We start from the raw sequence: 16647 nt of genomic DNA on the forward strand, positions 1-16647 counted from the left end.
ATCTCGTATAGTCGTTGTGTGTGACATTAATTTAAAAGGAATTGTAGGAAAAATAAACAACGTCTTGTGTAATCTAGATAATCTATTATCTATTCTATAAATTGTTATAAAATATAATTATGTTTGTAAATAGAAAACGTTTACAAAAAGACAAGAACTATCTCCAATATTTTGAACTCAAGATGCGAATGCTAAATTTCAAATGTATATCATTTAGGGCCGGTTGTTCGAACGCTAATCAAAAATGGAATCCACTGATCATTATCAAATATTTAATTACAATTATATTTGATTAAACGTACTTCTGACAGATGTCACATTTTGAGGTTACGTTAACTGATTTATTTTATTATTTTGGTTTTAATCTAAAATAAACCATAATTAAACACTTTCTGATGTTAATTTCTTGTTTTTACTTACAAATCAATAATAATAAGCAATTTTTAATAATTTAAGAGCTGCGGCTATATTTTAATTACCTACTGCTTTACCTACAATCAATGAATGATTAGTGGTTTACATGTATTTTTGACGTCTCGATTTGATTCCCATCAAGCAAAATTAATTACAATGAACTGATTGATTATACTCAACTTCTTGATTAGCGTTCGAACAACCGGCCCTTAGGTTATCTTAATTCTAAAGCTATTTTTAGCTATCAACTAGTACTCTTCTTAAACAAATTAGGTAAAAGGTATCAAAAGTATTTGCTATAATGCTTTAAATATTAAAGAATTTTCATGTTTTTTTCACAGAGAAAGATTCACATTTCTTTTCTCTTGCACAATTTCTTCATAGTATACTAATAGTTTTTTATTCCTTCTTTTGTAAAAGAAATCGTCATTTGATTGAACTGGATGCAAACAAGCTCTTTGTAGAATTTTTTTTGTCCACTGTGTATATCATAAAAAATTCGTAAGGTTTTTATCGAAAACATAAAATCCTTTATAAAAGGTATATTTGTTAAAATCCCTATACAGGGCTACATCAAAGACATAACTAGTTTTCGATCGGTTGACCGATCATAATCAGTGTAATCTTAGAATCTACATGCTAACCACCAAAGTAAAAATATTTGGGTATAAACCCTTTATAATAGATCTTTCAAAGGAACATATGAAGTAGATGTGATTTATAACATGGATGTATAAAATATCCAATGTTATACGCCCGAGGTACCAATAAGCTCAATCTGACAAGTTAATCATCATGATGTGAACTTGTCAGATTGAGCTCATTGGTACCTCGGGCGTATAACATTGGATATTTTATACATCCATGTTATAAATCACATCTACTTCATATATTCCTTTGAAGGATCTATTATAAAGGGTTTATACCCAACTATTTTTACTTTGGTGGTTAGCAGGCAGATTCTAAGATTACACTGATGATGATCGGTCAACCGATCGAAAACTAGTTCTGTCTTTGATGTAGCCAGTGGCGGATCCAGAAATTTTTTGGGGGGGTCATGGATCTTGAGGGTGATTTAATTACTTATATCTGATGCAAGATCACTTAGTCTTACCAACCTAGGATAAGGTAGTTTACAATTATGGGGGGGGGTCATGACCCCCCGTGACACCCCCCTGGATCCGCCAGTGGATGTAGCCCTGTATAGGGATTTTAACAAATATACCTTTTATAAAGGATTTTATGTTTTGGTAATGGTATACAGCCAACTACAGGAAATTTTTCCTCGTGGGTTTTTATCGAACACTTTTAAAATTGGGTCTTAAAATTTTTAAAGGGAATACGCATAATCTAAATCTTTATTTTATTTGTACTGCCAGATTGCTTTAATAAGACAGGTACGGTGCTTCTATTATTTTGTTTTTCAATAATATCCAACGAAACAACCAAATAGACGACAGAAAGTCGACTGTCGAAGAACACTGCGTCTTCTTCTTCACGTGCCTTATCAGTTTCGAACGCTGGCAATTAATATGGCTGTTCTGACTTTGTTTATGGCAGATGACAAACCCAACAATTGCCGCCAATTTGGAGCCACGAGTGTCTACTCCTTCCTGGACCCCTTCTGCTGTCTATTTTCCCTTGGATAATTAGCTAAAGTACTCTATATTTACTGCGTCTCATAACGTGACCCAAGTATTCCAACTTTCTTTTCTTTATAAATATTCCTACCTCTCTCTCCTTATCCATCTGGCGTAGTACCTCATCGTTGGTTACGTGCTCAGTACAGGATATGCGTAATATGGTTGGTAAGCCCACATTTCGAAGGCCTCTACTTTCTTCATTAATGTTGCGGTCATTGTCCACGCCTCCATTCCATATAACAAAACCGGAAATACATAACATGTACGAAAGTCGGATTTTGAGAGGTAGGGTGGGCTTTACAGGTGAAAATTCCCTTCATACTTTCAGAGAATGACCCAACTTGATCAACTTAGTCCCAACTTGAATTAACTGTTAAGTAAATGTACGAATCCACGTGTTTAATTAATTCTTTGATTATCAAATATCAGTTGTCTTGCTCGTTCATGGGTTTTGCTTACTAGCATCCATTTGGGTTTTATAATGTTCAGTTTGAGTCCTTATTGTGCACTTGTTCTTTGTATCTTACCCCTCAGGCAACTCAGCTCTCCCATGCTACTCGCGAGAATCACAGTGTCATCAGCATTATTAATTTTTCCCCATTTATCTTTATGTCCTCTGTGCTTTTAAATCCTTTTTCTGAGTGTATGTTACAGAGAATAGGAGACAAGATACAGCCCTGCCGTACCCCTTTCTTGATTACTGGTCAATGTAGATCCTACTTTCACTTTGGCTGTTTTGCCCCAATAGAGACTCGCTATTGTAACGAATGTCTCTGTAGTCGATTCCGATATTATGGAGTACTTCAATTATCTTTTCGTGATTTACATTATCGAATGCTTTTCCTTAGTGTATAAGGCATATATACACGTCTTTGATCATATCTCTGCAGCGCTGGATGAGTACCTGTAGCCTAAAAAGTGCTTCTCAAATCTACAATGTTATCCTCACAGTTTTTGATTATTCTGTTGTATATACATAATAGCCCGATCAAGGAACACAAAAATTTACGAAAATTTCCAAAAAAATAAAGGAAGGATGAACATTTGGGTATGGGTAGTTGAAATTGTCTATTATTATGAATATAAGAGAAAGTTTACAATTCTACACCCCCTACATTTTACAAAAATGGAGGGGATTACCCCTTCTCGAGAGTGAAAAAATATACATTCAAAATAAGTTCGGAATTGGATAAAATGACTAATTCTGAGCAACTTTTGCTCTATAGAGTTTTTTCAATACTTTTCGAGTTATTTGCGAGTGGATATGTTCATTTTTAACAAAAAAAAAAAATGTTTTTGGACAGTTTTTCGCAAATAACTCAAAAAGTAAGGATATTATCGAAAAAAATATTCCTAGCAAAAATATAGCCTACAAAAATGTGAAAAAAATAGTGTACGCGTAAAGTCTGCATACCCACCAGCAGCGGAGTTATAGCTAATGAAAAGTAGGTTCTTATTCGTCCAATTTCAAAATCGAATATTTCGAAGTGAAGTAACAAAAAAAACGGAGCACTTTCCTGGGAAAACTCATTATAACTTTTTTAAAGTGCTTAAAGAAAGGTTTATTTTTGTTTTTTAAAAAAACTTTTACCATTAAAAGTAAGTGAGTTACGCTCAAAATATTGTTAGTCGCTTTTATTTTTTGGTAAAAAAATCGCGAAAATCACCCCCTAACTAGCATCCAAAATAAAATTAATCGTTATTATGAATTATTTATATGATGATCTGTAAGTTTCATCGGTTCAAAGTGCGTGTGTTTGAAAAGGCTGTGGTTAAAATGGTTTGAACGGGTCACTAATCAAGAGTGTATGCAAATTTTGAACAGTCATAGCATAACCAATTTTTGTCTGCCGGCTAAACAAAAAATCCAAAATAGTTAGAAAAGCAAAACATACATTTTATTACTCTTTGAATTTTTGGTATTACTAATAATTTTTAAGTTATTTTGAAAACAAAAATGAAATTTTTTTCAAAATTAGAAAAAAAATTTTAAAACCATTTTTTTTTTCAAAAATGAACACTTAACCAACGAAACTTATAGATCATAATATAAAGAATACATAAGCAAAGTAACTTGTGAGGCGGTAACGATTAATTTTATTTTGGATGATAATTAAGGGGTGATTTTCGCGATTTTTTTACCAAAAAATAAAAGCGATCAACAATATTTTAAGCGTAACTCACTTACTTTTAATGATAAAAGTTTTTTTAGAAAACAAAAATAAACCTTTTTTTAACTCTTTAAAAAAGTTAAAATGAGTTTTCCCAGGAAAGTGCTCCGTTTTTTTGTCATTTCACTTCGAAATAATCGATTTTGGAATTGGACGAATAAGAACCTACTTTTCATTAGCTATAATTCCGCTGCTGGTGGGTATGCAGACTTCATGCATAAAACATTTTTTTCACTTTTTTTATAAGCTATATTTTTGCTAAGAATATTTTTTTCGATAAAATCCTTACTTTTTGAGTTATTTGCGAAAAACTGTCCAAGAACATGTTTTTTTTTGTTAAAAATGAACATATTCACTCGCAAATAACTCGAAAAGTATTGACTTAATGAAAAAACTCTATAGAGCAAAAGTTGCTCAGAATTAGTTATTTTATATAATTCCGAACTTATTTTGAATGTATATTTCTTCACCCCCGAGAAGGGCTAATTAATCTCTCCATTTTTGTAAAATGGAGGGGATATAGAATTGTAAACTTTTTCTTACATAATAAATAGACAATTTCAACTACCTATTCCCAAATTTTCATCCTTCCTTTATTTTTTTTTGGTCAGATTGTTCTTTGATCGTGCTATACCTAATTATAAATGTTATTTTCTTTGCGGTATTCTGTTTGATCTCCATTTAGAATTTTTAATATATAAAAATTATGTCTGCCTTTCGTTATGTAGTGAGAGGCTGGTGAAAACGATATTTTCTCTGGAAAAAATACTTTGACTTTAAAAGTAACAATTTAAAAACACAAAACACTTTTATAAAAATTTCTAACAGTCAAAAGGCATCTATATGTGTATTTTTAAAATCTAACTTTAACGATTACAAGTACGCATTAAAAAAGTTATGCGGAATATACTTAACAATATTGATTTAAAGACTTATATAGTCAAAAACACCAAAAAATTTTTTTAACAAACAAAATGAGATATGCAAGCCCAGATATCGTTTTATACAGGGTGGTCGGTTGAAAATCAAACACAGGCATTACAAGGAACTGCGGCACGTCGATTTTTGATTAACCCACTCGCTGCCAATCACGCGCCAGCGCGTGATATGGTTTGGTTACTTCAATCAGGTGCCGTTTACGCGCCAGCGAGTGATATGGTTACTTCAGTCAGGTGCCGTTTAACAAAATGGCTCCTAGCAGAGTTCCATCATCTTCGATAGGCTGAGAATGTGTTAATTTAGAGAGGGACACATTTTTCCGGTATTTTCGATTATTTTCAATTGATCAAAAACCTTCCTTTCCAAGCACATGGGAATATCTGATCTAAAGATTTCTCTCAGTTTTCCGTAAGCAGGCCATGCCAATCCTATTCTCCTGTTTAGTTCTGTTGTTTGATTATCTCTTCCTAATTTAATCTCGTGACCCAGATATTTATAGCTATACACCTGTTCAATTTGCATGCCATTAGTTGAGATGTTTTTCGCCAGTACAATGTTGGTCACGTATTGTGTTTGGAAAAATGAATTTTAAGTCCAACTCGTGTACAAGAGCTCTGAAGTAGTGATGTTGATTATAGTTACTTTCGAGTATTCGTTACAAATCGTTACTTTTGTATAAAGTAATCATTTACAGTATTCGTTACTTTGATTACTTTTGTTACTTTTGTATTTGAGTACCGGTAATCATATCGAGAATCGTATTTCTCAGTAGGTAGGTAGGTATTTTGTATAAAGTAATCATTTACAGTATTCGTTACTTTGATTACTGTTATTACTTTTGTATTTGAGTACCGGTAATCATATCGAGAATCGTAATTCTCAGTTGGTAGGTATTTTGTATAGGTATTCCGATATCACAACGACCTTCACCGATCTGTTTAAGGTATAAAAATGATTTGATTACTATGATTACTTTTGTTACTTTTGCATTTGAGTACCGGTAATCATATTGAAAATCGTATTTCTCAGTAGGTACTAGGTAGGTATTTTGTATTGGGACCGTGCAAGTTCGGAAAAGCGACACCTATTTCTACGCTCTGAACTTTTATTCGCACTTTTAATTATATTGGCCAATCATATGGTCCTGGTTACTGGATAATTGTCAAGGCCATAGTCCAAAAAAAATAATAAGAAGAAAAAATAAGATTTAGTTTGTGTTATTCAAACATAAACAATTGTATGTAGTAAATAAAATTAGTTATTAAAATGCAGTATTGCAAGCAAAATACAATTAATTAAATTTACCTCTATATAATAATTGCATATCATATCAATAATGTGAAGCAATATATAATTTTTCTTCTTAAATGAAAATAGGTATGAAATGTACGTCAATTTGACAATTTCAGTTGACAATATGAATTATTTAAGAAAGTTGCAATATTTCTCCGCTATTCGCGCACGATCGTTTCGCGTATCCCTTCCAAGTACTTGCACACCGCGAATAGGTATTCCGATATAATAACGAGTATCACGAAGTACGAAGTAATCAGATACAATAGTCGTTACTCGCTCTGTTACGATTGGTACAAAGTAATCAAAGTAGATATAATAGTCGTTACTCGCTCTAATACGATTGGTATGGAGTAACGAAGTAATCAGAGTAATCAAAGTAGATACAATAGTCGTTACTAGCTCTGATACGATTGGTACGAAGTAATCAGAGTAATCAAAGTAACGATTTGCCTCTCTGTATAGTAATCGTTACTTTCGGTATTCGTAAGTAACGAGTACTTTATAACGAATAGTTACTTTTTCAACATCACTACTCTGAAGGTCTCGAAGAAGCTGGCAGGCATAATCTACCCGGTCTGCAATAAGTATCCATGTCGTCTACAAAAAACCTCAAGTTGTTCAGAAACTCCCCATTTATGTTGACTCCAATATTTTCCCCAATATTGTTTCTCATAGCACTCTGTAACAAAGAGATGAATAGTTTAGGAGAGATGGTGTCTCCTTGCCTAAATTCCATCTCCAAGCTAAATTTGTGTGTAAGTTCAGTTAGTTGACCAAAATGAAGCGGTATTTGGAATTCCACCATAGCCAGGAGAAGTTTATAAGTATCTATTAACTGAGTCATATCCCACTTTGAAATCCACAAATATGTGGTGGATATCGACGCCAAACTCCAGGGTTTTTCAAGAATCTGCCTCACTGTAAAGATTTGGTCCCTTGTTGATTTATTGAGTCGGAGTCGCACTAATATCCTCTCACTGTCCGCTTTTGTACAATACGTTGGACTGTACTTTATATGCTATATTGAGTGATGCCTCAATAATTATCACACAAATTGTCTCCTTTTTTGTGAAGTCTAGTGCCTAATTTTCAGTCTGCAGGTGTTTTTTTCTGATGCCTGACTTCAGTTATTAACTTCATATGTTTCAGATGATTTTAAAAAGTTCGCCAGGGAGACTATCCGTACCGTGTTAATTTTCAATTTTATAATGGTTCTCTAATTTGATATAATAATCTGTAAAAGTAAAGTAATACCCATTATTTACAATATCATCCTGTATAAACGTATCGGAATGATGAACTTCTTACAATATAAATATTCTTAGCATCGTGCACTGATATTTAAAAATATTTAAGGTGACAATTAAAATTACATAAATATTTGATGATCCCATAATATGTTAAATACGTAAATACTGCTGAAAATAATGTATATTGGCTAAATCTAAAATGTTCAAAAGTATGAAAAGTCTAACATTCGACTAGAATATCTGTGGAAAGAGTACAAAATTGTAAATACAAAAATATCAGATTATTTTCACACAGCTCTGATATAGCCGCTTTGAAATGGTAAAAGGATTTTCACTCTCAATATGATCGGAAGTTGAATATTGATTCTGTATATTGTTGTGAAGCTATTTTCTTGTGTAATCTTAATGCAATTTAGTATTTTTGATGGGAAAAGCCACCATTGTTTGACGTTTCATTTTCCACTTCTGAAATCGTCATCAAAACACAAAACATCAATAAATTAAACAAAGTGTGTTTTTGTTGCTTGGTAAAAAATTATTTTAATTTAATTTTATCTGACTCATTCATATTGACAACTCAGATATATAGTATACATTTTAAAGTAGATAATTTTAAAACGATATTGCCAATATTTATGAGTTGCGCTCCTGGGACGACTTTATTGGAAGTTCATTCGATTACATGAAATCAAATTTATCTTAAAAATATCAATGTAACTTGGATGATAGCAGAAACTCTTGAGCTTATTTAAAAAGGGTGCAAATATATAGCAAAATAACTAAATAAATACAAATAGATTTAGAGAAATATTAGAAAGAAAATATGAAAAGCAAAAGAAAAGTAGCTATCCGACAGATGCAAGTAAATTGACGACCTAAGCAAAAAAGAATGTGTGTGTACTTTGTACGCACGTAAAGGCTGTATGACACTATGCATTTTCTTGTATCATTTCTAATATCGTTTCTTGTATACATTTTCTTGTATCATTTCTTGTACGTACATTTGTGCCCTGTATGACACTATGCAAGTTCTTGTATCGAAAATTGTATGAAATTCGGCACGTGATTGGTCGAAATTTTGTTTGTCACCCTGTGTCACGTTATGGTAGTACTACATATACAGCTGATTTTAAAGATTTTATAAAATTTATAAACATTTTAATATTAACCAGAATTTTACGTTGACTGTTTGAGGTTGATTATTTGTTTTTATTTTGTTTTGATATTTGTGCTAAAATATTTGCATTAGAATTATCTTCAGTTTGATCCAAATTAGGACCTATTGTATTTTCGTCTATTAAAAAATTATGCACCATGAAAACCTAAATTTATAGTTTGAACTTTACTAGGAGCTAAATATATGGTTATTAGTAGAACAGTAGTCCATACCATGATACTATAAATAACACTTACTTGATACTATAAATAACTTTACTTATAGTATCATGGTCCATACCAAACGGTACTTATATTAAGTAGGTATCAATAAAAGATTTATAAATAATACCTACAAAAACACAAATAAATTCATCAATACATTATCTCATTTTCATTTCAGCCGCCATTATGAGTAAGTAATTATGACATTTTAGATGTTTTACCAGCAGGTTTTACGTTTTTGCTCTTTGCGCAGAAATTGGCGCAGTTCTTGTATAAGAATCTGTGTCTGACTCAAATTCTTGTATCGTTTCTGATATCGTTTCTTGTATCTGTGTATGACACTATGCATTTTTTTGACATATTAGAAACGATATTAGAAATGATACAAGAAAATGCATAGTGTCATACAGCCTTAAGAATACTTCTGTTATATACTTAAAAATTCTGTGAAATAAATATACTTAAAAATTTATTTTTATTTTATTTAATTAATAAACTAATTTTGATATTACCACTTTCAAATTTTTTTATTAAAACAACACCAAATATTAAAAAGGATAAGAATCGTCCGTGTCAGGATTTGAACCCGGGACCTTCGCGTTATGTAGTCGAATGCTCTACCAATAACCCATCAGGGTTTTGTTTTTACAGCTTCTGGGACGTAATTACAAACGACGGTGACAAATAGATCAAGTGAAGTATTAAATATAAAAATGTTTAAAATACTTATTATCTTACTCCAAAGGAAGACAAATCCAAAGACACAAAAATTATAATAAATATATTTACTAAAAACACTAATTTATTATTTTCAAATCTTAGTTGCGCTGATACATACATAAATTTGATGATTTAGCAACTAACAACATACTGTCGGTGTGTGCATGCGCCAGGGAATGTAAAAATTCACCCTCATGCCTAAAGAAGTATAACTTCAAAAATGGAATAGCTTTAAACCATACAAAAAAATTAAATCCATAAGAGGTATCACACTCAGAGACAGAATACGAAACGAAGACACATTGAGAGAGCTAGGCGTTCAAGACGTAGTGAGATGGACAAGAGCGCGACGACGCATGTGGAGAGACTACGTAGATCGGATGGACCCTGGACGTATGGCGCATTGGGCGAAAACACAGAAGCCCAACACCAAGCGACACATAGGAAGACCCAAAAAACGATGGTACGAGAATTGGAGCTCCGGATCGCAGCAAAGACTGTAACACAAGAAACAGGACATAGTCCTATTACAAGAAGAAGAAGAAAAAAATTAAATTGTTGAATTTTCAGTAGTAATTACACGAAAGCTCTAAAATTATCGATTTGTATTCCGAGTGACACTTTGACAGTTTTAATTTCACGACCCGAAGGGGAGTGAAATTATGTCAAAGTGTTACGAGGGCAAAACAAATCGATCATTTTTAAGAGCTCGAGAGTAATTCGGATTGTTTCATGAATAAAACTATCTTTTTAAATCATTTTAACTAATATTTTAGTGATATCTTCGCCTGAATATTTGTTAAACCTGTTTTTTGGTGTTCTCTGTAACAAGTTGTAAAACATTAATTGTCATTAATGTCACTGAATGTATTTTTGCGTAGCAACGAAGGGCATCTAACGTAAAATACTTGACGATGGTAAATTATCAAAAATTATCAGTACTAATTCCACGAGAGCTCTAAAATTATCGATTTGTATCCCGAGTGACACTTTTGACAGTTTTAATTTCACGACCCGAAGGGGGTGAAATCTGCCTCTGGGGCAGATTTCAAATCTGGGGTTTGTCTGCCTCTTATTCTGTTTTAGTTGTTGTTGACTGTACATTATCTTTCCACCTTTTCATTGGCCTTCCAACGGATCTTCTGCTATACGGCTTGTTGTTTTTACAGATGTTCGCTAATGTATCTGGTTCCATTCGGTTTACATGTTCGTTCCAGTTTTTCTTTCTTGATTTTATCCACCTGTTAATAATTTGAATTTTGCATCGTTCTCGTATCTTCTATTGCTTTGTCTGTCTCTTAATGATATGCCAGCTATTGATCTTAATACTTTCATTTCGATATTGTTGATTTGTTGTTTCGTCTTTCTTGTATCGGTCCTTGTCTCCGCTGCATATGTTAGGATAGGTCTTATTGTTGTCTTGTATACTTTTATTTTGCTTTCTGTGGTCAGATATTTGTTTCTTCATATGGTTTCTCGGAGGCAACCACTTAGTCTTGCCGCTTTTGTTGCTTGTGTTGTGGTCTCTGTTCTCTTGTTGTTCTTGTTAATTTCATTAATAAGCTTTATTATCTGGTGGTCTATTTGTTCAGCTTCTAATAAATTTAAGATGTCATCTCGCTTCACCCTGTCAAAAGCAGTTTTTAAATCTACAAAGCACATATATGCTGGTTTTCCATATTCAATAGACTTTTCTACTATTTGTCAGCGGTTCTTCCGGAAGCCTTGTTGTTCATCTGCCATGTTCGCTTTTTCCTCGATTTTGTCTATGAATAAAATTGTCTTTTTAAATTATTTTAACTAATATTTTATTGATATCTTCGCCTATCTTCTGTTTTTTGTTGTTCTCTGTGACAAGTTGTAAAACATTAATTATCATTAATGTTACTGAATGTATTTTTGCGTAGCAACGAATCGCGAAGGGCATCTGACGTAAAATACTTGACGGCGGGGAATTATCAAAAATTATCGCTGTAATTTTTATTGTTGTAGGTTTCTATTGGTCAAAATCTCTATGAATAAAATAATAATTAATTTTAACTTATTTATACGAGGAAGGCAACCAGTCCCACACTCTTTTGTTTTCGTGGTTGCCTACTATCGCGATGTATTAAAGAGGTTCGCTTCAAATTGGCTCAAAAAGTGGAGCCTGTGTGTTTTTTAAAAAAGCAAGAAGTTAGTTACTCGAAAACGGCTAGCAAGTATGCCGGTGTTTAAAAACCTATCTTGTGAGGTTTTCTTGTTTATTGTCGACTTACGCAATAGGGAACTTGCACACTTTTTTATTACATAATAAGTTTGTTCCTACAGAAGTTTCCAACTGTCACCGACTGTCAGACGCATGCGCAATAATAATTTCGCCGTTCCAACAAGATTTTTTTCTGATTACTAGTCAACAAAGTACACTGTTCCATGAAATATTTAATCAGTTTCGAGATTAGTTTCTGACAGTTTGAAAAGTTTCCTAACTTTTTGCAAACTGGTAATCACGGACATGCACAATTAGTCTAATTTTGATTCACTCACATGCTCACACTAAATAACTATTTATATTTATATCAAATAGGTACCTTTACCTTTGTTTTGGTTATTTTGTTGATTTAAGTACATATTGTATTTTAGTGTTTTATACTTTTGTTATAATTTATGAAACAATGAGAGTATTTGTTAAAGGTGTGCTCGTTGCTCGTGTTGTGGTGTAAAGTAGTAAGGTTAAAGTTTTCGTTTCCCTCGTTTTCCAGAATGCTTTCTTCTTCTTTCTTTTCTTTTCTCTGGGCACTGCTCTTAGGCAACTTGCCAGCTCGGTAGAATATTGTTCCTTGTTCCAACAAAAATCACAAACTAGTTCGCGGCTGGTTGAATTCGCACATGCATATTGTGCAGCAGTCAGAAACTGTCATGAACTAGTTTGTGATTCTTTGTAGGAACAAACCTAATAATGTTCAGTTTTGTATAAAAATGAGATTTCCAAAATTTCACGCTTCAAAAACTCATAATAACTTAGAAGTACAAATTTAAAGTCTTCTTTATCTTAAATACTTCAAACGACCCGTGACGTCACAGAGTTTAACTGTGGTTCCGTTTATGGTTATATTTACGTATATTCTTCTTCTTCTTTAGTTTATTGGCCTCCACCTACTTGGGTATTTGGCCAGCTCGTCGTCGGGGAATAAAGGAAACATATTTATATTCTAATGACATTTATCGTATGTCGTTGTAATAATATATACCAGTTTGTTGAGATTTGAGTTTGATACAGTTTTTGAAGGAAAGGAAAGAAGGTTTACTATTGAAAATAAAACGATTCTGTAATAAAAGTACAAATTTTCTATGAATAGTTCAAACGATCAAAAACACTTTTAACGACACATAACTGTATTTTTTACTGACGTTTAATTGTCTAATTTAAAATTATATATACAATTGGTGTAGAATGTAAACATACAACCCCGTGACGTCACGACGCGTTTTAGAGTGGCTGGTATAAGTTGAACTTTTAGTCGTCTTTAGGGGCCAAACGAAAGACAAACAAAACTTTTTTATCTTTGATACAGGTTCTAAATTATGTTCTGTTGTGATTTATACCATTTTTTTCGAATTTAAAATTTTATGCAAGTTCCCTATTGACGTTGATAAATGGAGTCGGGGCACTCAGAAGTCTGGATCGAAGTATGACTATTAAAGGGTAAGTGGACCTCTTTGCGAATCGATTATCTCCATATTATTTTGTTCTTCTCTCAAATTTAAATTATTTAAAAACCCGTTGTCAAACCACCTTTATAAAACCAAAAGAACCATCCCTATGTTGAGATTTTTTCATCAGGATCGTACAGAGATGGCATATTGTAAAATCCAACAAAAGTAAATACATCTAAAATTTAAATACTTACAATTTTGTACACTTGAAAGTTTACTACCGAATTATTAAGAAACAAGCTTCATAATTATTATAATTGAAAAAATCTAATCACATAATAATGATTTAATACTGTCCAATTTATCTAATTTCACTATATTCGGATTTGAATACAACTTAATCAGAGGTGTCTGTAATTCTATTTTCTTAAAGTGATCAACAATTTTCTCCGATTTACAAATATATTCCAACAATGCCAACAAGTTTTCTATTGTAGGAGTGTCCATTTTATCAGCGTACTTAGTCAAAATGAAATGTAAATTTTTACCAATATCAGCATTTATTAATGCTTCATTGAATTTATTTACAGTATCTGCGCAGTTTTGACTGGAAAAGCCAACATACAATAGACTCAATGCATAAAAAGCTTCATTTTGCATTACTGCATGATTGGAGGATATCATTTCTACGATGCATTTGATGCTGTCAGGTACTTCAAGCAATAAATAAAACGGTTTTACCGAATGGCATGATTTGACTAGCCATGAAATCAGCCTAGGTACTTCTCCTCTTACTCCGAGATGATCCGAGTTGTAACACCAGTGCACCAGTCTCTCGATGAAGTCTTTTCGAGAAAGTAGATCCAAGGCGGTAGATTCTAAAAACAAAATATTATTATTATTTATTATATATTATTTATTATAGTATTATTATTTTGACAATAATAAATTAATTAACACGATTCAAGGTCTTTTAAGTTTAAGCGCTGTTTCACATTATAAGAATTTAAACGTGCGATGGTTAGAACACACGGCGAAATTCCAATGGTGGCGCATGTAATCATATGGAGCCTTTCTCACTAGACGGTGGTTGGAACGTTCGGCTAACTCGCCGTGTTTATGCCGTCCCTCGCTTACAACAACAGACGGCAGGTCACTTAAATGGTGACTGGACATTGCCGTTTAAGAAACCACCTACACAGAGTAGGTAATGGACCAAGAGCTCAACGTCGGGAAAACAGTGATTTTAAGACAATTGGTTTTTTAATATATTATTCCCTATGCTTCATTGAACACCTTACCGGCCATCTGGCTACTGAGACAGGTTGCGTTCATTACTGCGCAGCGCACCTGTGCAGGTAAATATATCGAATTTAAAATTATTTTAAGACGAAAAATTTTTTTGGCCATTACTTTTTAAACATTATTAGAAATATGAATTATAATTGCCAGGCACTTCTGTGGTTGCTAAATATGCGCCAGACGCTATTTTTTATAAATAATAATAGAAAAATTTAAATCATTTTAGTATGTCTGAAATTTTAATATTATATTATTTACACCTAAATAAATGCAAAATTAATTTGCCAGGCATTAATTCGGTTGCATTCACCAGCCAGATGGATTTAAAATCATAAAAATAATGTGTATTTTCAGCAAAACGATCGCTGGTTGGGTTAAGAAACTAGACAAACAAAAGGTACGACAATTTCGGGGGTGAATGTTGTCCGCACATGTTATTAAGATGGGTCAGTCACAATAAATTCACAGTTTTTTAACGATTCTTGTCGAGTTTCTATTTAGTGAAAAGTAATTGTGATACAATATAATGGCAAATAAAATACAATGTGTGTTTTGCAAGGAAAAAAACGAGAATGTAATAACTTTTTTGGATGAAAAACTGTTAAAGTGTAAAGAAGTTTTGAGTGCGCGTATTAAATACAACTTAAAATATAATAATGTATAGTTACCGGACCAAGTGAATACCACTGATGGATAACCTAAAAAATGTTACAATTCTTTTGCAGCCTTAATGGCTAAGTATCGTAACATATCTGACATTAATTCAGTTTTGTCAAATCTTCGTCATATATCAAGTTTTTCGCTGTCAAGTGTGAGTGACACTGTTTTAGATAGTGATGAATTTTCCAATTTATCGTCGACAGGTTTTTCTGGTACATCTAGTTCTAAGACATTATTACCAAAAACTTCAATTAGTATAAGTGAAACAGTGGCATATGACGAGGCTTCTTCAAGTTCATGTACCAATTCAAATTTCCAAGAAACAAACTTTTGTCCTGAAATCCCGTCGATTGATGATCATCAGTCAACAGACACAGGTAATAAAATTTTTATTTATTAACATTTTACATATTTAATTCTGTCATTATTAGCTAGATTGAGATAAATAAAAATTTCTTTCAATACCGTAGGTAGATTTATTCCTGTCTCTTTCCGCCAGTCTACTCTACCGCTATCTTTCTGTAATAACTAATATATTACTGGAATACCCTACAACTTTAATTTGATCTGGCTGATGACTGCAACCGAGTTAACGTCTGGCAAATGAATTTTGCATTTATTGATGTCTTAATAATATAATATTAAAATTACAGACATACTAAAATGATGTAAACTTTTCTATTATTATTTATAACCACATAAATGTCTGGCAATTATAATTCATGTTTCTAAATAATGTTTAAAAAGTAATGACAAAAAAATTTTTCGTCTTAAACTAATTTCAAATATATTTACCTGTATCTTTTGTTTGTCTTATTTCTTAACACAGCCAGCGAACGTTTTGCTGAAAATATATGGTAGGAAAAATGAAAGAATACCCATGAACGAACATATAAAACACGCTGTATTTTCCTGTCACCGTGTCACACAAAAAATTGGCCAGCGCAAGTACATGAAATAATTTTTGTTACATGTACTTGCACTGGACAATTTTCTTTGTGACACGGTGACAGGAAAATACAGCGTGTTTTATATGTTCGTTCATGGGTATTCTTTCATTTTTCCGACTGTATATCATTTTAAACGATTTTAAATCCATCTGGCTGATGACTGCAACCGAGTTAATGTCTGGCAAATTAATTTTGCATTTATTTATGTGTTAATAATATACTATTAAAATTACAGACATACTAAAATGATTTAAATTTTTGTATTATTATTTATAATAAATAGCGT

At 32.4% G+C, this 16647-nt stretch overlaps 1 protein-coding gene across 1 annotated transcript in view; it reads right to left on the reverse strand.

Annotated features, from left to right (window-relative positions):
* Nucleotides 1-64: 64 nt before the first annotated feature.
* Nucleotides 65-16647, reverse strand: part of LOC126881086 (GTPase-GDP dissociation stimulator vimar) — a 57672-nt gene continuing 41089 nt past the window's right edge. The window contains exon 6 of the mRNA XM_050645126.1: nt 65-14327. Within this exon, the coding sequence (XP_050501083.1) occupies nt 13777-14327 (551 nt within the window). The 3' untranslated portion in view covers nt 65-13776. The remainder of the gene's footprint in view (nt 14328-16647) is intronic.

The sequence above is a fragment of the Diabrotica virgifera genome, chromosome 3, assembly GCF_917563875.1.
Source record: "Diabrotica virgifera virgifera chromosome 3, PGI_DIABVI_V3a".
Lineage (NCBI taxonomy): Eukaryota > Metazoa > Arthropoda > Insecta > Coleoptera > Chrysomelidae > Diabrotica > Diabrotica virgifera.